Below are 23917 nucleotides of genomic sequence, written 5' to 3'. Positions count from 1 at the left end.
CTATTTTGTATTGTTTCCCGTCATGGTGGTGTATTCTTTTGTAGTTGGCCGAATCTATCGACAAGCAATGGTACTTCTTTTTTGAAGGAAAGGGAATTTAAATTTGTAAAACTTTTTTAAGATCGAGATGGTCTAACAGTTTTTTTGCTCTGATTCCTTGAGTCACATTTATGAGGTTAGACCGAATATTGGCTGGTTCGATTGTTTATTTTACTATTTAAAAAACAAAATAAGGGAAAATAAAAGAGTGTTTTTTCCTATTTATTGTCAACTTCGAATAATGCAAAGAAATAGCAGAATATTTTGTACGTTAACTTTAAAGGTTAAACAAACAAAGGAAGTAGAAGACGTGAAACGACGAGGGTGAGGTGTCGTAACTCTAACGTTAACGTGTTGAAATTACCTTGTCCTAAGTAGTAGTAGTAGCAGTCATCGTCAGTACTACTGTTCCATTTATTATCCTATTCCATACCATCTCTCTCGTATATATCAAGTTTTGGCGTTTGTTCATGTTTCGGATTTCGCCTGCTTTGCGTCGCGTCGCGGCACAAGACAGACGTGTTTGAAGAACACAAAGACAAGACACCGAAAGATAAGAGAGGTTAGTGTTATGATACCAGAAACCATCAAACTCATTTCTTTTTTACACCGCCATAGCATTACTCTTTTCTTCATTTTTCTCTTTGTTGAAGTTATCAGTCTTGAAAACAGTTTCAGGGTATTGGGTCTCAGTCTTTTGTGCTTCCATGTTTGAACCTTGAATTCTTGAATAGTTTTGGCTCGATTGAATATGGTGGGTGATCTTAAAGTTAGCTTTCTACCAAGTCATAATGGCGTGCTTTTTGGCCATGACCGACTTTGCCCATTTCCGTCTTCACCGTCACCATTGCCGCCGGCATCGAATCCGGGATCCGCTTTGATTAGTTCTGACTCCTGGGATAGAGCAGAAATGACTACCCGAGTGATACTTTCCAAGATTCAGCCCACTAAGCGTTCGCACCTGATGAGAATGGACATTGTTAAATATGTTGAGAGACTGCTTGGAAGTCATAATTATCAGGTAACAACATGCACTACTACTTTTCTTAGTCATTTCTTGATCTTTAGTTGAGCGTTTGGTTTTGAATTGTTCATGTATATTTATATATGTATGACATGATGTTCTTAAGGTAGAAAACTGAACCAATCTCTTGGTTTCTTGATGTTCAACTTCTTTATTAAATGGCTTATGTGTTGAAATGTGGTCGCTTTCACACAGGTCTATCCTTATGGATCTGTTCCACTAAATACTTACCTTCCTGACGGAGACATAGACTTGACTGTTCTGTGCCCTGCAATTCCAAATGATCAGTTGGCTATTAATGTTTGTAAAATTCTGAGGGAAGAAAAAAGTAATGAAGCTGCTCAATACAAAGTGAAGGAAATCCATTTCATTGACGCTGCTGAGGTTTTTCCCGGCCTAATCCTTTCTTTGGATCTTGAATCTCACGAGTTAAAAATATTTTCTAATTTACATGTCATGTTTGCGTGCATGTACTTCCCTACAATGTCGGCATCTTCATTTTTCTTTTTGAGAAGTTTTTTTTTTGTGATTTTTTTAGTATTTTCTCTGAGAGTATCTCGATCGAATTGTGTTCATATTAACGCAGAATTTCGTAGTGTTAATTGTAAAAGATTCATACCATATGCAGGATTATGCATATCTTTCCTACAATGGATGAACATTGAACTTTCTTTTCTCCAGCTCTGATCCTTGATATATAGGCTTTGTAAGATAAGAGTTAGCAAGTGAACAACAGATCTTTGATTCTCTGCAACTGTTTCTCTTCAGTCATTGTCTTGAAATTAAAATGTTGGTTTTGAAAACTTTTAAAATTTGTTTTCATTTCCATCTTTGAATAGGAAACATAAATTGTCTTTAATTTGATGCCCTTTAGATATTTCTACCTTAGAGGCTTAGACAAGCTATTCCCCCCTAATATAATTAACACAAAATCTCTAGTTCAATCTTGATAAAGCTTGGAGGTGTATTAGAATCTGATTCTTTACATGAATTGCTGTTAGTCTTTTATTACATTTTTATTTGAGGCTGTCTTTTATTACATATTATTTAATGTACACTCTGATTTTGAAAAAGTTGGTACATGCATGGGAGATGCCAATATCGGGTTACTTGATCTACATCTTAAAGGTCTGGTGGTTTATGTGGCAGGTTAAGCTTGTCAAATGCATTATACAGGATATAGTTGTAGATATATCCTTCAATCAATTAGGAGGACTTACTACATTTCGTTTCCTGGTACAGGTATGATTTCTAAGTTTTTCTTCTTTTCTTTCTGCTACAGACCCTGCTTTATTTACCTGTATTGTTTCTTTCACCTCTTTAAGCTTGGTTTTTGCTACTATCCCATGGCAATGCTACTATTGTAATGCCATATGCAGGTTGATCACCATTTGCGAAAATCTCATCTTTTCAAGCGCAGCCTTATTCTAATTAAAGCCTGGTGCTTTTATGAGAGTCGAATCCTTGGTAGCCAACATGGTTTACTTTCAACATATGCTTTGGAAACAATGATCATCTACGTTTTCCATATGTTCCATACATCCTTGAAAGGCCCTTTATCTGTATGTTCTCTTGCAATTTAAACTCTTACTTCTACAAAATCATATCATTGGTTCAGCATGTAATTGTGTTTCTTTTGCTGTAGGTTTTGTACAAATTTTTGGATTACTTCAGTAAATTTGATTGGGAAAACCATTGTCTGAGTTTAAAAGGACCAATATGCAAACACACTCACACTGTAGTTGAGGTTCCAGTAAATGATACCGGTGCTTTACTACTAAGCAAAGAATTTCTCATAAATTGTCGGAAATTGTTTTGTATTTCATTTGATGGGCTTGAGACAGACTTGGTTTTGTTTCATGTGAAACACCTCGATATAATTGATCCTTTAAAAGAAAACAACAATCTTGGCCGAAGTGTCAGTAGAGGTTTGGCACACGCTCTCTGTTTCGGTTTTTCTTTAAGATTTATGAATTTCCCTGTGGTAAAATTATTGTCACTGTTTATTTTTCAGGCAATTTCTATCGAATATGCAGTGCTTTAAAGTTAGGGGCTCGCAAGCTCGGGTGGATTCTTTCATTATCTGGAGAAAGAATGACGGAGGAGCTCAACAAGTACTTTGCTAACACTTTGAACAGGCAAAGAGTAGATAGAGCTCGTTGTTTTGGTATGCAAAGAGTAAAAGATTCTGAACCCTCGTCATCCAGCCATCGAGCAAGGTAATAGTAGGATAATTCACTTCTCAATTGATGCAATGCAACTTCATTGATGTGTTATTATATTCTCTTTTTTTTGTTCTTTGAAAAGGGTTTTTCTGTTTTGTTTCAGTGTTAAAGGGCAGACATATCATCTGAAAGATGAAGATGATTTTCCTCCTCTCTCCTTTGCCTGGTAGTGTTGAGGCATTTCATCTTATATCTTGTTTTATATATATATTATAGTTGCTAAGGAGCTAGCCACTGATGGTAACTGGTGCACCCCAAAGGTGTCTTGTTGCTGGAGCAGTACACAAATTATATAGAATGTAGAAAATTACTTGCTGTATATTCATTTCTTTCCTCATTTTATTTTCGTAACGAGCTTAATCATGCAAGTAGACTATTAGTTCTAAGCACTAAAATAAAGAAGAAAAGAACTTGTTAAATGACCATTTGATGGTGACAACTCGTTGAATTTCTAGTGTTCTAATGAAAAGATTTTGATGACTTACAATAGTATTTTTGTTTTTGTTTTTTTTTTTATCATTGTTGTTGTTTTGTATGTGTTATTCATGAATCACCCCTATTATTCATCTTTGGTTTTGGTATCTTTGATCTCTCATTTCAAAAACTAAAATAAGATGTGGAGATTGATTCAAAGATAATGTGAGACTTTTGTTGTACGTACAATACTTTAATCATCATTTTGCAAATCTATATCTTATATAAAGGAGAGAGCATGAAAGAGATAATTGTGACATTCTAAAATTTCTTGCAATGTACTCTTTTTATTTTAAAATTTTTTCACATTTTTTAATTCTTTTCTAAAATTGCTCCAAAGCACTTTTTTTTTTTTTTTTTTTTTTTTTATGAAATGGAAATTATATTGAGAAGAAACAAAACAAGTACAACCACACAAGTCCACATCCAATTATACAGCCTAATAACTGAACAACTTTCTCAAAAAAGGCTAATTCATTTTTCTTAATTTTCTTCTTATGAAGTCTAGTCAGCCTACCTCTCACAAAGTACTTGATCAATTGAAAAACAAAGCCAACAGAAAATGAACTAAACTCAAAGATACAATTGTTCCTATTCCTTCATATCATGTAGACAGCTGCTGTTCTGCTTCAGCCCCTTCGGCTTACCAGCCATCCAAGAACACCACTCAACATACAGACTCAGCCAAATACCTCTACCCAGCCAATTCTCCTACTGAGATCTAACCTACCGAAACTTAGATTATCATGCGTGAGCAGATGGCCCAGAGTAGCTTGCCAAAGAATGAATCTGTGCTTAGGCACAGCCAAAGAGTTCTAGACCACATTAGCAAAATCAACTCTGTTCTTGTTAAGCAACCTGTGATACAACACTTTCAAACATAGTTTGGTATGCTTGACTGCCTCATCAAGACTATGCGCAGGGAAAACAGCTCTCAGCTTTACCAATCTCCTCCAATACCAACTCACATCCTGGGGAACTCTATAATTCCAGAAGTCTTGACCCTTCAGATAGATAGAATCCACCCACTTCACCCAAAGAATATCTTGCTTAGTTGAAACAGCCCAAACAAACTTAGCAAGAAGCACTCTATTCCAGATACAACTTTCCTTGAAACCAAGACCACCCATGCATTTAGGCAGGCATACCTGATCCCAGGCAGTAAGATGCAACTTACTACGCTAAATATTGTTGTCCTTAACTCCCTAAAGGAAGTTCCTGCATAACTGATCCACTTCCTTGGTGACACTCTTAGGGAGAAAGAAAATGCTCATCCAAAAAGATCTTATACTCAGAAGCACAGAGTTAATTAATTGCGCCCTCCCAGCAAAAGATAGGTGACGACTCGCCCAAGTATGTAATTTCAGTTGGATCTTTTTTATAATGATAGCACAATCTCCAGCCCTCAATCTTGTTGTTCGAAGAGGAACTCCCAAATATTTTAGAGGAAAGTTTCCTACTGAGAATCGGAGCCTCTCTAGCATTTCGTGAGTTTCTTTTTCAGCCACACCTCCAAAATAGACCTGAGATTTGTCCATATTTGCAGAAAAACCAGAAGCCAAGCAGAACTCATTAAAACTGTCCCTCATTATCTGAACCGAGCTATTGACACCCTTGCAAAATATGACCAAGTCGTCTGCAAAACAGAGATTGACAATCTTAAGATGCTTACACTTAGGATGAAAGCGGAACCCCTTATCCAAGGAAGCTTGACATAACAACCGGGTACAATACTCCATTGCTAGTACAAACAACAAAGGAGAAATCGGGTCCCCTTGCCTAAGACCCTTCCGACCTCTAAAATCCCCTTGAACCCTCCCATTCATTAGTATCAAATAAGTAGGTGTTTAACGCCCAAACGTGACTTCCACTTAGCGATTGTCGTAGTATAGATCGGGCGGTCGATTCCACAAGGAGGCAAAGAAATAAAATTAATCAATAAATAAATGTTAGAGATAAATAATGTGAGGAAAATAGAACAAATGATATTTTTGTTGTTTTTGAAATTTAAAGATTAGAAATAAAGATAGAATAAAGTGTGATGTAACAATAGGTAACAAGTAGGAAGGATCAAGAGTCACCAATATGCATACTTATTTATTTGGATATTTGATTCACAAAAGTTACACAAATGAGAAGTTCACATCCCAACTATTCATTTGGAAGATTTAACATTAAAGCACAAATATATTTTACAAAAATGTATTCAAGTGATTATTATTCTTTACCATGGAAAGATGAGATAAATCTTATGAGAAATCTAAAAATGACATTATACCATTGGCAATAATGCAATAAAAGATTGGACATAAAACCTAACACAAATATTACTTTTACTATTTATAAAATACATAGAAAGAGCATGACTAATTCTATATAGATTTTAGTAAAAGTGAATATATATGAATGAGATGGAGAAAATGATAAAGATATTATCTATATTATTTTCACTAATTTGATAATACATAGAAAGTGCATGACAAAATCTATATACTATTAGTAAACATAAATATAAATAACAAGATAAAGAAGTAAAGATGAAAGAAAATAAATCACTGAAATATATAAACTTTAAGCACATGGTGAATCAAAAATACCAAACAAAGTCATAGTGCATATAGGATCATCCTAACCTTCCCAAGAAGGTCAGCCTATCATGCTAGATATTCTCATGAAATTCTAGAGAGAAAATATGAGAAATGAGACTAAAATTTGGTAGAGTTTTGCTACCTAAGAATTATATAGAAAATGTGAAGAAAGAGTCCCTATTTATAGAGGGAGAAAATGACTAAAAAGAAATTAAACAACAATTTGGGGTTTACAAAATAAATCTGAAATATTAATAATAAAATATGATTTTGAAAAATCAAATCTTATTATAAATATTGACCTAGTTATTTTGGTGTATGGTCAAATGCCCTTTTTCAAAAACACCAAAAAAGATGAGCTTTAAAGCTCAAAATGACAATTTTGCAAGACCCAATACCCACAAAATGTGGGTTGAAAGTGGCTGTGGCAGATGAGGGTTTTGACCCACTCCCAGCCAATCAGAAGAAGACACGTAGTGTAGAGTCCAAGAACTTTACTTAGCTAATTGTTTAGTAGTATTATAGTATGTTTAGTGTTATCATTGTTACTTTGGATTTTTGGTTCAGACCGGGAGTTATTTGGACACTCATAGTAGTACTTATAGATTTTCTAAGTTTAACCTATAGTTTAAGAATATTAAGTATAACCTAAGGTTTGATTAATGTGTCTGATATTAAGGAATATATTATTATATTATAAGGTTTAGACATCAACCAATAGGATTTTAAGCACATGTTTTGAATGGTAATTAAGGATTTAGTATTTTTGAGGATTAAATTAAATAAGGGTAAAAGTTTGAATGTATAGGGTCAGTCAGCAGCTTTGAGCACGTTGAGGGCTTAGTCAAGGTTGTTTACTCCATTCAAACTCAGCTAAAAATGTGTAAATTCGTGTTTAAATATTCAGCGTATGCCGATATATCGCAGCACGTAGATACGGAAAACACGAATCGATGCACGGTCGCCTCGGGAACAAAGGTCCAGGCGATATATCGCCTATAGGGGGCGATATATCGCCTCCACCAGCATGAATTCAAATACATTTGAATTCTTTTCCCTTCAGCCATTCAAACTCCTTCAACAGTCCAGCATCTTCTGAACGAGTCTTCAGCCTCTGCTGAACGATTATTCAAATGATTTTCACCTAAAAAGCCATTATTTTTATTCAAGTAAAATCAAGATATTTTCATTCCCAAACTCTATAAATAGGACCTAGTACCCAGCCATTATTCACCATTTGCTCTAAGTTCAGAGGCTGCTAGTGTTAAGTGAGTGTGAGAGTGTAAACACTTGGTTTGGGGAAAAACTATAAGCTTAAACATCATAAGCTTATCAAACACTTGGGAAGTGAGTTCTATAGTATTTCGGTGGAGGTTAGATTGATCTTGCAATCTTTGAGGTAAACCCAAAACTCTAGTCCTTTCTGTATTCTATGTTATTTCTTTTCTCAAAACCTTCTACTCAGTCCCCTAACCTTATTCTTATTTTTGGTTAGGGAATCCAAGTTCTTAAGCACTTAAGTGGTGGTAAGCATATTTTCGTTTAATGGTTTAGTCTTCCTATTCTCTTTCATTTCATCTCCTTTCTTTAGACTCACCCTTGTTCATTGTGGTTTTAGGAGTGTTCCAAAAGTCCTAACTCAGTCCATTTTATCCCGGTAACTTTGGTAAGGAAAATAGGCTAGAATTAATATGTTATGTGCTTATGTTATCTATATGTTTATGTTATTAAAAGTGTTATGATATGTATATGTGTATGTAGGCTTGGGCATATGACCCATATGACTAACAAGACCCCAAATGGGTTATGGGCATATGACCTACTTAGCTAGTAGGACCCCATTAACCCCATGGGCATATGCTTGTTTAGTCTATGGGACCCCAAGTAATAATGGCCATTATAATAAGTGTATGTTATATGTATTATGTTAAGTCTTTATGTTTTCTTATGAAATTATGTATGTGACTTTGTGTTAGATTTTCCTTACTGGGCATTAGGCTCACTCCTTTCTGTTTATGTGCAGGAAAATAAGTTTAGAGGCGGAAAGATTCGTGACGCTTGGAGAATGTGTATCGATGATGAATGGAGTCAAGGGGCCGAGCGTTATTCGATTCGAGGATATAGTCTCCTTTTATGTTTTTATGGTTTTTATGTGTATTTTCCGCATTATTATGAAATGTCTTTTATTTTAAATCTTGTTTTGTTTTAAAGACAATGGGATCCCAAAATCCTTCTTAGTATTCTGTTTATTTGTAAATAACTCTTATTTTTCAAGTTACCCAATAAATTATGGTATTTTCGTAAAAATGTAAGTTTTATGTATAGTTTCGATAATGGTCCAATTAGTCTAGATTAGTGGGTCATTACACGTAGGCAGCTGAAGCTGGGCTGAGTTGGGCTTTCGTGTGCGTTTGGGCTGCTGGGATGAATGGTCACGTTGTACATAATATGCATATATGCATATATGTGGGTCAATACAGGGCTGATGGTCACGTTGAAATGAAGCAAAGGGACTAACATGGGTCAGTCAAAGGTGGGTCAAAGATGGCTGCTGGGACGCGTGGCAGGCTGTGGCGATGACACGTGGCAGCTAGGCAAAGAGAAGAGAGAGCTTGTTGCTGGGCTTGGGCCGAAAAAATGGACTCCTTCACTTCAAAAATGCCACATTCCCTTTTGTTTTTCATATTTAACTCTTTCTTTATTCTTTCTTTTTCTTTATGCCAAAATACCAATTAATTCCTACAAAATAACAATAAATTAAATCATGATCAAATATTTTCATCCATAAAATATATCATATTAATTAAATGAAAATAATAATCAAAACTTAATTTATTTTGGCATTTAAGATCAATAAAGGTGCACTTTTCACCTCTAATCAGTAGGATCCTTCAAGCAGGCCATTGCCCATTTGATGAATTTATCCGGAAAACAGAATTCAGTGAGAATGTCCTCCAAAAAATTCCAATCAAGCATATCATAGGCTTTGCTCAGGTCAATTTTCATCACACATCTAGGGGAAATGTTTTTCCTCTTATACCCTTTAATAATATCCTGAAGAATAAGAATATTATGCGCCAATAATCTATTTTTAACAAAAGCTCCTTGATTTTGATGAACAAGACTAGGAAGCACCATCGCCAATCTACCACAAAGCATTGTAGATATGCACTTGTAGATAGAATTGCAACACGCAATAGGCCTATAATCCGCTGCCCGAGTAGGAGTATCAATCTTAGGAATCAAGGAAATAGTAGCCTTATTTACTTCCTCTGGCAGATTACCGCTCTCAAAGAACTCAATTATGGCTTCTGAGATTTCAGCTTCTAAATCACTCCACAATACTTTGAAAAAACCCGAGCCGTACCCATCCGGCCCCGGACTTTTAATAGAGTTAATGCTAAACAAAGCGTCTTTAACTTCCTTAGTAGTGAAAGGCCTCACTAAACTGATCTGCTGGTCCAAAGTCAGTTTATGACCAAGATTAAAACAGGACCTCTGAATGGGCCTCGAGGCATTGATTTTTGCTTCCCATAATTTTCTGGAAATGAGTCACAAAGTGTTCTACAACATCATCAAAATTTTCAATTATCTGACCAGATTCTGTCATTACTGAAGTGATACAGTTAATGGCTCTTCTTTGTTTTAAACAAGCATGAAAATATGCCGTGTTGTCATCACCATAACGAAGCCAGTCCACTTTGCTTTTCTGTCTCAGGAAGCTCTCATAAGTTCTAGCACGATACTCAAAATTATCACCTGCTGCAGCTTCTACTCTTTGAAGTTCTACCGAGTGAGGATTACTCTGAAGAGACAATTGGGCAGCCTGAAACTTCTCCTTAGCCAAAACATAATTCTGAACAACATCTCCCATAACATGCTTATTGAATTTGCGAAGAACTATCTGAAGTCTGCTCAACTTTCTACAAATTTGATCCAGCCCAAACCCTTTGATAGGCTTGTGTACGCCCTGGATTTCCCACGGGCTGTTTAGCAGGACGATCCTCGGACTAAACATGATTTAGCCCGAGGCTCCCACAGGCCAGAGGCTTTATCTTCAGGACGGGCCCTTTCTAGCTCGAGGGGATGGAGTTTCCTGCTCCCTCTTGTTGTTCCAGGAGCTGGGAACAACATCCGACGACCACTGACGGATCAGCTCGGGTTATGGATTGCTCCGGTAGCGAGCTTCTCAGGAAGCTCTGACCCTATGGGAAGTCAACACGCAAGATAAACGTGCATAATCCTGCCATCACATGTCCGATATCCCCCTGACTTCTCGGACACGCCGCAGGAACGTGCGTATTCAGACACCCACGGACGGGTTGGGCCGTGCGGCCCATTATCTCCTTCCATACTGATTAGACCACACTTGTGTGTCAGGTTTAGGAAGTAATCATGAATATCACAGACTTGATATGACAAATGGTAAGGTCACGGGATGACCTCCCTACCAATTTCCAGGTGCCTTCTCCTATAAATATGGAGACCCTGGGAATTGATAGGGGTTGGAAAAAATAGTCTTGTAAGAACTATATATTTTGTAAACCAATTACCCAGAAAAGATCAATAATATTGACTAGTGGAGTAGAAGGATTTTAACCTTCGAACCACTTAAAAACGTGTTTAGGGTCACCTAGTTCTTCTCACAAAGATTTCATATCTGCGGCGGTTCTACTTTTAAGTACTAATCTCTTTCTCTTCTTCTCTTAATTACCTGTTGCCGAAGAACCGCGTCAACAGCTTGCACCAGCTTTGCAAGACAATAAGATTAAATTTTTCATGTTCGGTCCACATATTGAAGAACCTAAACAGCTTAATACCACAGTTCACAGAAGCTTCTGGTTTGATAATGCAGTAACAGTGGTCAGATAGCAATTCCCAGTTGAAAACAACCTCAGCTTGAGGATAAAGGTCCAACCAATCTTCATTTTTAAAAACTCTGTCCAATTTCGAGTAAATTCTATCTTCATTGGCATGTTTATTAGTCCAAGTAAAATGAGACCCTCTAGCTCGCAACTCATCAACTAAACCCAAGGCCCTCCAATTTTGAGCATCAGTTAACTCAAGGGAAGAAATAGCACGTCCACCAATTCTGTATGTACCCTCAAAGACTGCATTAAAGTCCCCAGCCAACAGCCAAGGTGTGGCTGGGAACCAAAGACCGGACAGATCACTCCAAAGAGGCACTCTTTCCTCAATCGAATTTCTACCATACACAAATGTAACACAAAACAACTTATTAGTCCTTAGACCTTTAACACAGACATGAAGTAACTGATCAGTCTCCTTTAGAACTTCAACAGACACCAAATTTTGCTGCCAAATAAGAAGCAATCGACCTTCTGAAGCTGCACCAGTGAAATAGTTCCAGCCAATGAAAAAGGAATGCATCATTTTCTCAATTTTATCACCACGAAGTTTAGTCTCCAATAAGGCACCTAAACCAATTTTATTCACAAAACAAAAAGAACTCAGAGATTTCTGTTTCTCTCTTTTATTAATACCTCTAACATTCCAGCTAAGAATGTTGTGACTCTCCATGAAATAAACTTGTTGTTGTTAGTCCCAAGTTTGTAACCTCCAATACCTTATCTTGCAAAGCACTATAGGAATTCGTCAAAGTGTTCTTTGCCCTATGAGTAGCCTTCTTATTTCCTCCAACCCGTTTTGGGGTAACCCAATCCAAAGTACCTCTGTCACTGGAATTCGTATCTGGTGTAACATCATGCTTTACTACAGATGACACAGGCTCTAGATGCTTTGACATCTCCTGGGGCTTAGCCAACTCCTTAGTAACCAATTTCTGAGTACCAGCATCTATACTCCCATTCAAAGCATCTTTATCCTCTGATAATAGCGTCTGATCCACTGGACTTTGTCTAGCCTCTTCCTCTCCACTCCGGCTTTTCTGCCTCCAAAGCACTCTTTCTATTTTTAAACAATTTCACATTTTTTTATTTTTCATTTTTAAAATTTAATTAATTATTAAAGAAAAAAAATGATAATATCTAAACTATCTAAATATCTAAAATTAAGAACTCTTAAACTTTGTTTAAGTTGAAAATGGTGTAAACTTTTATAGAAAATATAAATTTATATAAATTTTCAAAAACTTACATGAGATTTGCTATACAATGAACATCATCATTAAAAAGTTATAATCAAGACATCATCATGTGTCCATGTTAGTATGATAAAAATGGATCTCTACTATACAATTTCCAAAAAAAATATATTTTTTAATTATTATAAAACATTGCGTGCAGAACAGATATATTTTCTAGTATATATATATAACAGAGAATAATGCAATCAACAAGCACCAGTGGTCTAGTGGTAGAATAGTACCCTGCCACGGTACAGACCCGGGTTCGATTCCCGGCTGGTGCACTTGAGCTGTGAGAATGTATTGCGCTCTATAGATGGATGGGTCTATCTCAGCAGTCTGATCTTTGGACGAAATGTCAACGCTTCTGATCTCTTTTTACTTTTTCAAATCTATATTCTTCCAATATTATTAGTACCAATAATAATTTTAATTAGTAATTCCCAATTTAATAGCCAAATAATTTGAATGTAAAATCTAACGATTTTTCTTTTGATCGGCTAAGGTTCCTCTTTTACTATACCGTCGCGTTGGAAACATCAATATATCAACCAAATAAAATACAATTTATGAATAAGACCAATCCAAACAATTGGCCACTTGTGTGGTACCCAACAAAACAAAGTCGTATTTGGAGGCACTAGTACTAGTAGTACTTGACTTGGTGCTGCTTTTTCTAATTTTCTTTCGTATACTTAATATTGGGTTATAATCAGTAACACCCATTTTCTCACACCATCAAAACTTTGTAATTTTATTGGCCATCGGTTTGCCTAAGTTCGTTTCATCTGTCCATTTCAATGTTTCCATCACTAACACGACAAGTATAATTTGTCCCTTTTATGAAAGAGAAGAAGATGATGTGTTAGTTTAATAGAAACTTTCGAGTTATATAGTAAGAAGACAGCATCCGATATTACTTGTTTGCTAGAAAATTTTGATATCTGTCTACGGCAATTCACTGTGAACAAATAGTACGTAGCATATAATTATTTCGATAATGTAATTATTACAACATAAAACATTTTCTATCATGCATGCTATTGGTCGAAATGAAAAAATAATTGTGATAAATAGTGATATGGTATTGGTGGGCATGGTAGGATTGCTGTTTTTTAAAAAGCTGGTGGCTGCATACAAAAGCATACGAGATAATCATTACATTGTCTTCAATAATTTAATTGTGGGTGTGCATGAATCAAATAACTTCTTAATTGTAAATTTATTGTTGAGTTTGGACTTATTTAGTAGTTGTTATTATTTGAATATTTGTAAAACGCATGTGTTACATAAACGTGTGGTTTAGTTTTGTTCCGTTTAAATATTCTACATCTACATCTTGGGATGGGAGGATTAATAATAATAATAATAACCCACTAGTGCTATAGTTATTGTTTAAGTTTTGTGTTTTGCTATAGATTTTTGGGTCAACATGGTAAAAATAAGAAGCATCATGAATTAACTTGTTATCCAAAGTAATTGTGCGATACATCCCAAAAGACCACCAACAATACATATATATTTATTTATACATATATACACGAAGGAATATTCTTCATGTAGCTCCTTTTTTATCCTAAATACATATTTGACTAGTCCATAAGTTATATTGTTACAACGCAACACACGAACAATAGCAACACCTAAAAAGATAGCTAATAATAAGTTTTAAAATTCTCAAGAAGAAATCCCTACCGAAAAAAAATAAAGTGCTTAGACAAATTTGAACTCACTACTACTAGCTAGCTACCTCAACATCACTCTCTACTCTACTCTACTATAATATGGAGATCATAAAAAGGAAGAGCTGTGGCTTCAGCTACTCTTGATGGAAGGAACCTGGAAAGTCCATCAACAACATCTAATCATTTGATATTACTACTGTATTATGAATATTCTTATGTATATTTGTATTTTAAAATTATTAAAAAATCAAATTGCCAAAACTTTTTAAAAGAAGACATCTAATAAAGCCTAGTACAGTTCCCCATAAATAAATAAATAAATAAAATCTTCATGATATTTACGTGTATAGTGGTTTGTGGGGTGATATTGATTTGTGAATAATCGGCTTAATTTTGTTCAAATTAGAGACACGTTAGACAAAGTAATTGAGGTCATTTCAAAGATTTTGTCCACAAAGCAATGGGTTCCATATCATATTATATTTATATATATATATATATATTTATGTAAATTAAAGAAGTTGAAAAGAAATGGATAAGAATAAAATAAGTGGAGGGACCTGTTTTATAATTATGCTTGAAAAAGGTTATTGAGAGGAACTTTGAAAAGAATGAAGGTGGAGATTTTTTGTCAAACCACTACTAAGTAGCTTCGTAGAATTAAAGGGTTTATGCACCTTTGATCCGATGTCGTTTCCTATTGCTTATTCTCTTCCATTCATTAGTTTCAACCCCACGAATGACAACCTCTCTAATTAAATGACAAAACTTACACCATTAGCATATATATATATATATATATATATCTTCTATATAATAAGATAGTAAATATCAGAAATTCTTGATTTTAATGATTTTTTATTTTTTTAATGTTAAATTTAACGGAATATTCTTATATTTAGCAGTAGTTTGTAAACATCACTTAAACTTAAATAAAATAAATAATTAAAAAAATTAAAATATGATATTTTTTAGATATTTTACCATGATAATTATTTAAAAATAATAAATAAGTAAACAAATTAAAATATGATATTTTTGAGATATTTTACAATGATAATTATTTAAAAATAATAAATAATTAAACAAATTAAAATATGATATTTTTTTATATATTTTACAATGATAATTATTTAAAAATAATAAAATCATACATTTTATAACTTAAATAAAATTTAATTAAATTTAAACTCGCTTATTATAATAATATCATATTAAACATATGATATAATATACTGTCAATTAGCAACAAATTACTTTTTTTTATAAAAAAAACTAGCAAGAAACTTAATTTTAAAATCTACGTATTACATTAAACTATAATATATAATCTCTTGTTGTCACTCCCAAATTCAAAAACGAGAACAAACATAAACTCAAAAAAAAATTATTAAAACATGATATTTATTTGAAATTTATATGATATTAATATAAATTTAATAAAAATAATTAATAAATTCTATAAATAAAACTATGGAAATGTGCATTGCACGTTATTTGTATGTAGTATATATATATACATACATATTAGGTACAAACAACGTGTAATATGCATGTTTGTTTAGTTTTATTTATAGAATTTATTAATTATTTTTATTAAATTTATATTAACATATAAATTTTGAAATAAATATCTTATTTTAATTAAATAATTTATTTATTTTTGTTTAAGTTTATGTTTGTTCTAGTTTTTGAATTTGGGAGTGACAAGAAGAGATTATATATTATATATTCAATGTAATATTAAATATTATATGTGGATTTTAAATTTAAGTTTTTTGCTAGTTTAAAAAAAAATAATTTGTTGCTAATTCACAGTAGATTATATTATATGTTTAATATGATATTATTCTAATAAGTGAGTTTAAGTTTAATTAAATTTTATTTAAGTTATAAAACATATGATTTTATTATTTTTAAATAATTATCATTCTAAAATATCTCAAAAATATCATATTTTAATTTGTTTAATTATTTATTATTTTAAAATAATTAACATTGTAAAATATATGAAAAATATCCTATTTTAATTTGTTTAATTATTTATTATTTTTAAATAATTATCACTGTAAAATATCTCAAAAATATCCTATTTCGATTTTTTTAATTATTTATTTTATTTAATTTAATTTTAAGTGTTTACAAACTATCGTTAAATATAAGAATATTCTGTTCTATATAATAAGTGTGTAGATAATAGAAATTATTAGTTTTAACGGTTTTTTATTTTTTTTAATGTTAACTTTAACGGAATATTCTTATATTTAACAGAATATTCTTATATTTAATAGTAGTTTGTAAACACTTAAACTTAAATAAATAATTAAAAAAAATTAAAATATGATATTTTTGAGATATTTTATAATGATAATTATTTAAAAATAATAAATAATTAAACAAATTAAAATATGATATTTTTTAAAATTTTTACAATGATAATTATTTAAAAATAATAAAATCATACGTTTTACAACTTAAATAAAATTTAATTAAACTTAAACTCACTTATTAGAATAATATCATCATATTAAACATATAATATAATCTACTGTCAATTAGAAACAAATTGCTTTTTTTTAAAAAAAAAAAAACTAGCAAGAATCTTAAATTTAAAATCAACGTATAATATTTAATATTACATTAAACATATAATATATAATCTCTTGTCGTCACTCTCAAATTCAAAAACTAGAACAAACATAAACTTAAACAAAATAAATAAATTATTTAATTAAAATAAGATATATATTTGACAATAATATAAATTTAATAAAAATAATTAATAAATTCTATAAATAAAACTAAGCAAACGTGCATATTGCACGTTGCTTGTATCTAGTATATATATATATAGGTCACTCTTAATGATTATTACTTATGGAATATTACTTTAATATTAATTATTGGATTATGATCAATGATCCGTATTTATAATTGTTAGTTAATATTTCTAAAGATAAATTTTGACTTTTCAAACTTTTGAAAGGGTTATCGATGACATGGCCGTCACATATTTATTAATTAAAGAATACAAAAATAATCTTATTTAATATTCATTCTCCATTCTTTCTTCATTCTTTTTATCCATTCCATGAGAAGAAAAAAATCATTTTGGAATTAATGAGAATAATTAATGTGACAATTATCTTTCCAACTAATCTTTATTGATTAATTAATATAAAAAGTTCAAAATTATTGATTTCATGTATTTTATTTATTTATTTTCATCATCATTATAATCATTACTCACCAAAAACTTGTTTAGTGATTTATGTTAACCATTCATATATATATATACTAAATAAAAAATATTATATTTTAATTTGTTTAATTATTTATTATTTAAAAATAATTATCACGGTTAAATATAAGAATATTCTGTTAAATATAAAAATATTTCGTTAAAATTAACATTAAAAAAAATAAAAAATAGTTAAAATCAAGAATTTTTATCTATGTACTTATTATATAGAAGAGATATATAGGATATAATTAACTTAAGAATATCCAAGCTAATTGCCCAAAGTACATTTTATTTATACATTTATGAAGACTTAATTAATTCGTCTTCTTTTTTCCATGTATATTAAATACTTATTTATTGTAATAGATATCCAACACTGAGAATTTTTCATTATATTGTAAGTTACGTGCTTGTTATATGTGTAGAATGTCTTGCGTGTTTCAGTGAAATATGCCACTTTAAACTATAAAATTGATTTGGATTCGAATTCCTTTCCTTGCCATTTAATTAGTATCTATCCCATATGATCTACTTGAGTAAATTGCTTGAAACATAATATTCCTTATAACAAATAAAGTGCTTCACATTTAATTATTTTTGCTCTCCTTTTGGTATGGATTATTTTTTTGCTGAAAAAAATCTGAATTAATTCAAAGATTATTACGTGGTCCATATTGGCGCCACTAGTAACTAGCTCCATATATGAAACATTATTATATATATTTGATTAAAAAATAAAACCAAAACCAAACAAAAATAATTATGTAAGCACAGCCATATCTTTGACAACAACTTTCTTAGATAACTCAAACTCGTATGGAAAACTTTCAATCTCATCTTCTTAGAGCACTCCCATCCGGTGCTCTACTTCATCCTTTAAAATACTTCCTCAAACCACACATTTTTCTATTTTACCTCTAAGTTTTACATTTTACCATACATCAAATTCTCTATTTTTTTCTCTATATCATTTAAATATTATATTTTCAAACATTTTTTATTCATTTAAAATATTTTTTATAACTATCAATAATATCCTAATATATTTTAATATTATAATATTGGGTTAAAGGATGAATAGTGTACATTAAATATAGCTTTGTACTGTAGCTATATCTAAAAATATTTGTAAAATACATCATCTAATGTATCCCATTTTTGTTAGTTTTAGCTATTTTTTACATATTTTGGTAATATAACTCACCCAATATGAGTGATCTTAGCGATATATGTGTATGTATAACTTACCTAAGTTTACTATTATACTGTACAATTTATTTATTTTATTAGAGGGTAAAGTCAAACATAAGTTGGAGGTACGTACTTCTTTAAAGCTAATTAAATGGAGAGTTCTGTTTTTTTTTCTTTTTCAGATTTATTATTATTATTATTATTTTCAACAAATTATTATTAAACATAGACTTGGCTAGCAATAAATTGTTATAAAATATTTAAAATAAAGTTTAAACCTTAGGCTGACAAGCCATTCAATGTGACTCGCGACAGTAGTGGAGAAGCTGTTATTACCAATCTCGAATTATTTAAAAAAACAAAACTCTTTTTTCTTAATTTATACATGTTGTTCTTATTTTTAATGAATAATAAGAATGTTAATTTACAATTAATAATAAAACCAACGAATTTTTCTTTTCTGTTTTCGAAAAATATGATTATTACTTTTAAGAAGCAGTCAAGGTCAAGGCATGGCAAAAGGAATACGTAATTGGAGAACACAGTGACAACGAGCCCAAACACTAAAGAATTTTCATGCCGCCACCTACATATTTATCATGGGCTCAACTCTTTGATACCATTATATCTATTCATATATAAATATTATATGCTATATATGGTACCACCTTCATATGGTTCCGTTCCAATCTTTCTCTTCTTACAATTACATTACATACTAATAATTAAAATAAATTAGAAAGATCAGAATCTGTTTTCTCTGTTTTAAAACTCACAAATGGTTCCCACAAAGCAGCGGTGTCCTAGATTCTTCAAGTTCCGTAACACTAACAACACCCAAATCTCTATTCTCATTAGTTTTTGATAGTTTCTATCTTTTCTTCTTTGGTTGGATTTCCCAAACTGTCCCCACAAGTTCCTCAAAGCACTAGTTTATCTATTTTTTTTGGTCAGAAGTTCCTCAAGTAGTATAGTATAATCAGTTGTCGTTTTCAAGTGTTTGTGTGTAGTTTTTGGTTGTCGTTTGGGATTGAGAAAAGTCATAACAGAACTAGATGGTTGTTGTTGGTATTGGCAGTAAATACTACGACGTCGTACGTTTGGTGGTAGTGGGAATGGGTTGGATTATGCTGAGGATTGATTACTCAAGGCTATTCTGGCTTCTCTTCGGTGTTTACTCTTATGAAAATCACGAGGGAAAGCCTCGGATTTAATTCTTTCTTTCTTCACTCCCTTCCCTACTTAAATTAAATTAATTAATCATTATTATCGCTTTTCCTTAATTAGTTAAACCGTTTTCTTTTTAACTTCAAAAGAAACCCCCCGCAAAAAAAAAAAAAAAAAAAGAAGAAAAAAACATTCGAAGAACAAAAAGAACAACATGTACAAGAAAAAACAACTTCTTGTTGGACATGAAGACGAGGCTAACAGAAGCGCTTATGTCGAAACCGATCCCACTGGTCGGTATGGTCGGGTATGTCGTTTTGTTTACACATATGTATTAGATAATAACGTTGACTACTTGTGTTTTTGTTCTGAATTATAATTCCCTCAGAATATTACAGTTCTGGGAATTTAATTTTTGCCAAGTGTATACTTATGTTTAGACTTTGAGATTGATTAATTATTTTGAAGAGAAAAAGTAGCAAACATGTTGGTAAATTTGGAGTTTTGAGGGGAGTTCTAGTATTGTTCTTAATATTCTTCTTCTTCTTTTTGTTTTTTTTAGTTCTTTGTTTATTGTTTCTTTTTGGTTCAGTGAATCTGTTCCACCCAGATTTTTTTTTCTTTGTTGGATATAAAAAGGTAGATGAAGTAATATATACAATAATAAATTGGTAGTGGTGATGATGAATAACTTTCTAGCCCTTCTCTTGATTATTATGTCATCATTACACTATATATAACTATTTTAATTTAATTTTTATAAACATTCTTCAAAAGATTGAAGAAGTTCTTGGGAAAGGAGCAATGAAAACTGTGTACAAGGCAATAGATGAGAAGCTCGGAATGGAGGTGGCATGGAGCCAAGTCAAACTGAATGAAGTCCTTAGATCACCAGATGATTTACAGCGACTCTATTCTGAAGTTCATCTCCTCAGCACGCTCAATCATGACTCTATCATTAAATTCTACACCTCTTGGATAGATGTTGATAATAGAACTTTCAATTTCATCACCGAAATGTTCACTTCTGGGACCTTAAGAGAGTAATTACCCTCATTACCATACACCCTTTTCATATTATCCTCAGCAGCACCATGTTTTTGACACTTCAAATATCTCTAAGCACTAATATATATGTGCTATATATTATTGCAGATACAGAAGAAAATACAAGAGGCTGGATGTCCGGGCCATTAAGAATTGGTCTCGACAGATTCTAAAGGGTCTTGTTTACCTTCACGGCAATGACCCTCCTGTTATTCATAGAGATCTCAAGTGTGACAACATTTTTGTAAATGGTCATCTTGGACAGGTCAAGATTGGTGATCTGGGTCTTGCTGCAATTCTTCGTGGCTCTCAATCAGCACACAGTGTCATAGGTACCACTACTAGTAGTAGTAAATTTTGAGTGGGGCAGAAACTTGTTCCTCTAATTATAAACCTTCTCTTTTCTACTTAATGTCTTTAGGCACTCCAGAGTTCATGGCACCGGAATTGTATGAGGAAGATTACAATGAGCTCGTTGATGTTTACTCATTTGGGATGTGTGTTTTGGAGATGTTTACTTCTGAATATCCTTACAGTGAATGTTCCAATCCAGCTCAAATTTACAAGAAAGTGACCTCGGTAAGCTGAAGTTCTTATGTGAAACTTGTCTTAAGATATGTATGTTGTTATAAGTGGTGAGAAAGAACCTATAACTTAATTACCAAACATGTTACTTTCTTCTGCCCAGGGGAAGCTGCCAGCAGCATTCTACAAGATTCAAGACTTTGAAGCTCAACGTTTCATTGGGAAATGCTTAGTCAGTGCTTCAAAGAGATTATCAGCAAAAGAACTATTGCTTGATCCGTTTCTGGCCTGCAATGATGATGATATTGAATTGCAAAAAGGAAGAAATCAGAAACCATTTCTGAATGACAAAGAAATGGGAAAATTGAGATTGAGTGATGCTTTGCCCCGGACTGAGATGAAAATCACAGGGAAGCTGAATCCTGAAGATGATACCATATTTCTCAAAGTTCAATTTGCTGATAAAGATGGTACTTTTCAAATAATAACCTGCTTTTGATTTATTACATTTTTGTCTAAGTTGAACAGATTCTTGTTATGGTAAGAGTTTTATGTACTTAGTTTTCTTCTTCTCGCAGGTTCTCTTAGGAACATATTCTTCCCCTTTGACATTGTTAGTGACACTCCACTAGATGTTGCCACAGAGATGGTAAAAGAATTGGAGATCACTGATTGGGAGCCATTTGAAATCGCGAAAATGATACAAGAGGAGATATCTTCTCTACTTCCACATTGGCAAGAAGAAACATATGATACTATTAATTATCATGACAATGATGATAATGATGGTACTCATCATCCGTTCTACTCTTTCTCCTCATGTTCATCATCCCAGGCATCTATATCAGGCTTGATCACCTCTAATGGGATTGACCAAATGGCAAATCGAGGCGATTGGCTTCAAGGTATGGCTCATCGTGTTTTCTTTCTTTGGGGGAACAATAAATTTTTTCTCTTATACTCATTCCTACTCTACATACCCTTCTGGAATTTGAATTCTCACCTAAGTTATCTTAGCTAGCTCATACTGCAACCCCAAATCTTTGCTTCAAGATGAATTATATTACATAATAACATATGACAAGCTTAATAGTAGTATAGTAGTATAATATAGATATAGTGGCTTAGATGTTTGCCTTGCCTCCAAGCTTAATAGTACATAATAAATGGTTGGCCCACTTTTGTGTTCAACTCTAACCACCACAATAAAAAATAAAAAATTCTGCTCTCTAAACATTCTTATATTAAGGAGGGGGTATTGTAATTATCTACTTTTAGAAGTATGGAATAAAAAAAGTCAACTACAAAAAATAAATTGTTCTTTGCAGATGATTTGCTTGATGATACCAGCTCTGTAAGTTCTTCACACTCAGGAACTTATTCCAACTTGAATTATCTCTCTGGAGATGAGAAAGAGACCAATACAATCCCAACAATAGGAGACAAACTTCCCAACAATGTAAAGAGTCATAACTCCACAAGATTTTGTCCTGAAGAAAACCACAAGGCAAGTCAATCTTCAGTTCAGAAGTACAATGAGCAGCTCAAAGCTTTACTATCAGCCCCTACTTCAAAGGAAAAGCATAAAATGGTCGCTATGGATAGCCTTAAACTGATGAGGAACAGATCATTAGTTGACATACGCAGTCAATTGCTACACCGGTCGTTGGTTGAGGAAGTTTACAAGAGACGGCTGTTTAATACCATTGGAGCTGTCGAAAACATCGGGTTTCAGGATCCTTGTGATGTTTCAAGATCAGCAGGTGGTGCTGCTCATAACCATAAAAGAACTTCAAAAAATGTAAAGGGTCAACATCCAAGTAGAAGAGCTTAAGATCCTCATGATTGAAGTCAAGTTAAGTTTGCTTAAAGGAGAAAAGAAGAGATATTTAGTGAAGATGCAAGGAAACTAAATTCTCGAATTTATAGTTGATCTTCGCAACAAAGATGCAGCCTTCACTTTTTATGTAGAGTTTTGGCATGATTTATTGTAAATATGCTACTTAAAGTTGCAATGTGAGAAGAGAACCCAATGAAATAACTTGAGGTTCTTAAAATGTGGCGATGTGTTTCTCTTCTCGTGTTCAATATTGTATAAAACTAAAAAAGTTGTAATATTATCTTTTATCAGCAAGGATGGGATTAATCTCCTTAATCCTTAGCCTCCCTTAAAAAATAAAAAAGATAAAAATGCTTAATTTGCATATTGTGCTATAAAGCTAGGAATCGACTATTCAATAGTTGATCATGATACAAAGTTGTGATTTAAAGCTACATGTTTACTATGGATGAAAGTTTCTGTAACATGCTGCTAGTCACGAAGTCAGCGTGACTACCAATAATTTCTCAAACGACTAAGTTCTCATTAGTAATTTCACATTTATAGATGAAACACATCTTATTAAAAACTACTTTGAGTATTGTGTTTTGTCAACTGTGGATATGAAAATTTTTGTGCTGTTGGAATATTAAACTTGATTTATTTATAGAGTTTTCATATATTTACTAGAGTTTCTAGTCTCTTCATGTATTTACTAGAGTTTCTAGAATGTTCATGTATTTACTAGAGGTTGTTGAGTCTTTAGCATTTTAGAATTCTCAT

General features: G+C 32.4%; 3 protein-coding genes and 2 non-coding genes across 6 annotated transcripts; 4 read left to right on the top strand and 1 right to left on the bottom strand.

The window, feature by feature from the left end:
• Positions 1-144: 144 nt before the first annotated feature.
• LOC133788220 (uncharacterized) lies at positions 145-3780 on the top strand. 2 transcript variants are annotated; one of them, XM_062225611.1, is made up of 8 exons: positions 145-601; positions 774-1060; positions 1259-1447; positions 2213-2305; positions 2443-2625; positions 2709-2991; positions 3078-3282; positions 3392-3780. In XM_062225611.1, the coding sequence occupies exons 2-8, from the start codon at positions 791-793 to the stop codon at positions 3456-3458; spliced, it is 1290 nt and encodes a 429-aa protein (XP_062081595.1). In that variant the 5' UTR covers positions 145-601; positions 774-790; the 3' UTR covers positions 3459-3780. The 2 variants fall into 2 exon arrangements, with proteins under 2 accessions (XP_062081595.1, XP_062081594.1); XM_062225610.1 differs by having other exon boundaries at positions 712-1060.
• Positions 3781-9224: 5444 nt separating this feature from the next.
• Positions 9225-13182, bottom strand: LOC133791797 (uncharacterized). Its single transcript, XM_062229714.1, has 6 exons — positions 13037-13182; positions 12468-12477; positions 11901-12258; positions 11155-11788; positions 9907-10273; positions 9225-9806 (listed from the first exon to the last, which is right to left on the bottom strand). Exons 1-6 carry the CDS (start codon positions 13180-13182, stop codon positions 9225-9227), a joined length of 2097 nt encoding a protein of 698 aa, XP_062085698.1.
• TRNAG-GCC (transfer RNA glycine (anticodon GCC)) lies at positions 12670-12740 on the top strand. The gene has a single exon. It is a non-coding gene; the product is annotated as a tRNA-Gly (tRNA).
• LOC133792923 (small nucleolar RNA snoR114) lies at positions 12744-12831 on the top strand. Its single transcript, XR_009874389.1, has one exon. It is a non-coding gene; the product is annotated as a small nucleolar RNA snoR114 (small nucleolar RNA).
• A 6067-nt stretch (positions 13183-19249) lies between the features above and the next one.
• Positions 19250-23519, top strand: LOC133788219 (probable serine/threonine-protein kinase WNK4). Its single transcript, XM_062225609.1, has 7 exons — positions 19250-20050; positions 20521-20786; positions 20899-21122; positions 21212-21369; positions 21479-21785; positions 21894-22220; positions 22644-23519. The coding sequence occupies exons 1-7, from the start codon at positions 19958-19960 to the stop codon at positions 23147-23149; spliced, it is 1881 nt and encodes a 626-aa protein (XP_062081593.1). The 5' UTR covers positions 19250-19957; the 3' UTR covers positions 23150-23519.
• The last annotated feature ends 398 nt before the right edge of the window (positions 23520-23917 follow it).

Source organism: Humulus lupulus, chromosome 7 (genome assembly GCF_963169125.1).
Source record: "Humulus lupulus chromosome 7, drHumLupu1.1, whole genome shotgun sequence".
Classification (NCBI taxonomy): Eukaryota; Viridiplantae; Streptophyta; class Magnoliopsida; order Rosales; family Cannabaceae; genus Humulus; species Humulus lupulus.
This window is presented reverse-complemented; position numbering and strand designations above follow the sequence as displayed.

Coding starts and splice junctions, on each gene's coding strand:
- LOC133788220 (XM_062225611.1), top strand. CDS start 791: ATGGTGGGTGATCTTAAAGTTAGCTTTCTACCAAGTCATAATGGCGTG. Junction 1,061..1,258: donor TTGGAAGTCATAATTATCAG/GTAACAACATGC, acceptor GCTTTCACACAG/GTCTATCCTTATGGATCTGT. Junction 3,283..3,391: donor TCATCCAGCCATCGAGCAAG/GTAATAGTAGGA, acceptor GTTTTGTTTCAG/TGTTAAAGGGCAGACATATC.
- LOC133791797 (XM_062229714.1), bottom strand. CDS start 13,182: ATGGGTGTTACTGATTATAACCCAATATTAAGTATACGAAAGAAAATT. Junction 11,789..11,900: donor CTTGGGACTAACAACAACAA/GTTTATTTCATG, acceptor AAATTGGTTTAG/GTGCCTTATTGGAGACTAAA. Junction 10,274..11,154: donor TGTGGTATTAAGCTGTTTAG/GTTCTTCAATAT, acceptor TCAAATTTGTAG/AAAGTTGAGCAGACTTCAGA.
- LOC133788219 (XM_062225609.1), top strand. CDS start 19,958: ATGTACAAGAAAAAACAACTTCTTGTTGGACATGAAGACGAGGCTAAC. Junction 21,123..21,211: donor ATCAGCACACAGTGTCATAG/GTACCACTACTA, acceptor TAATGTCTTTAG/GCACTCCAGAGTTCATGGCA. Junction 22,221..22,643: donor TCGAGGCGATTGGCTTCAAG/GTATGGCTCATC, acceptor TGTTCTTTGCAG/ATGATTTGCTTGATGATACC.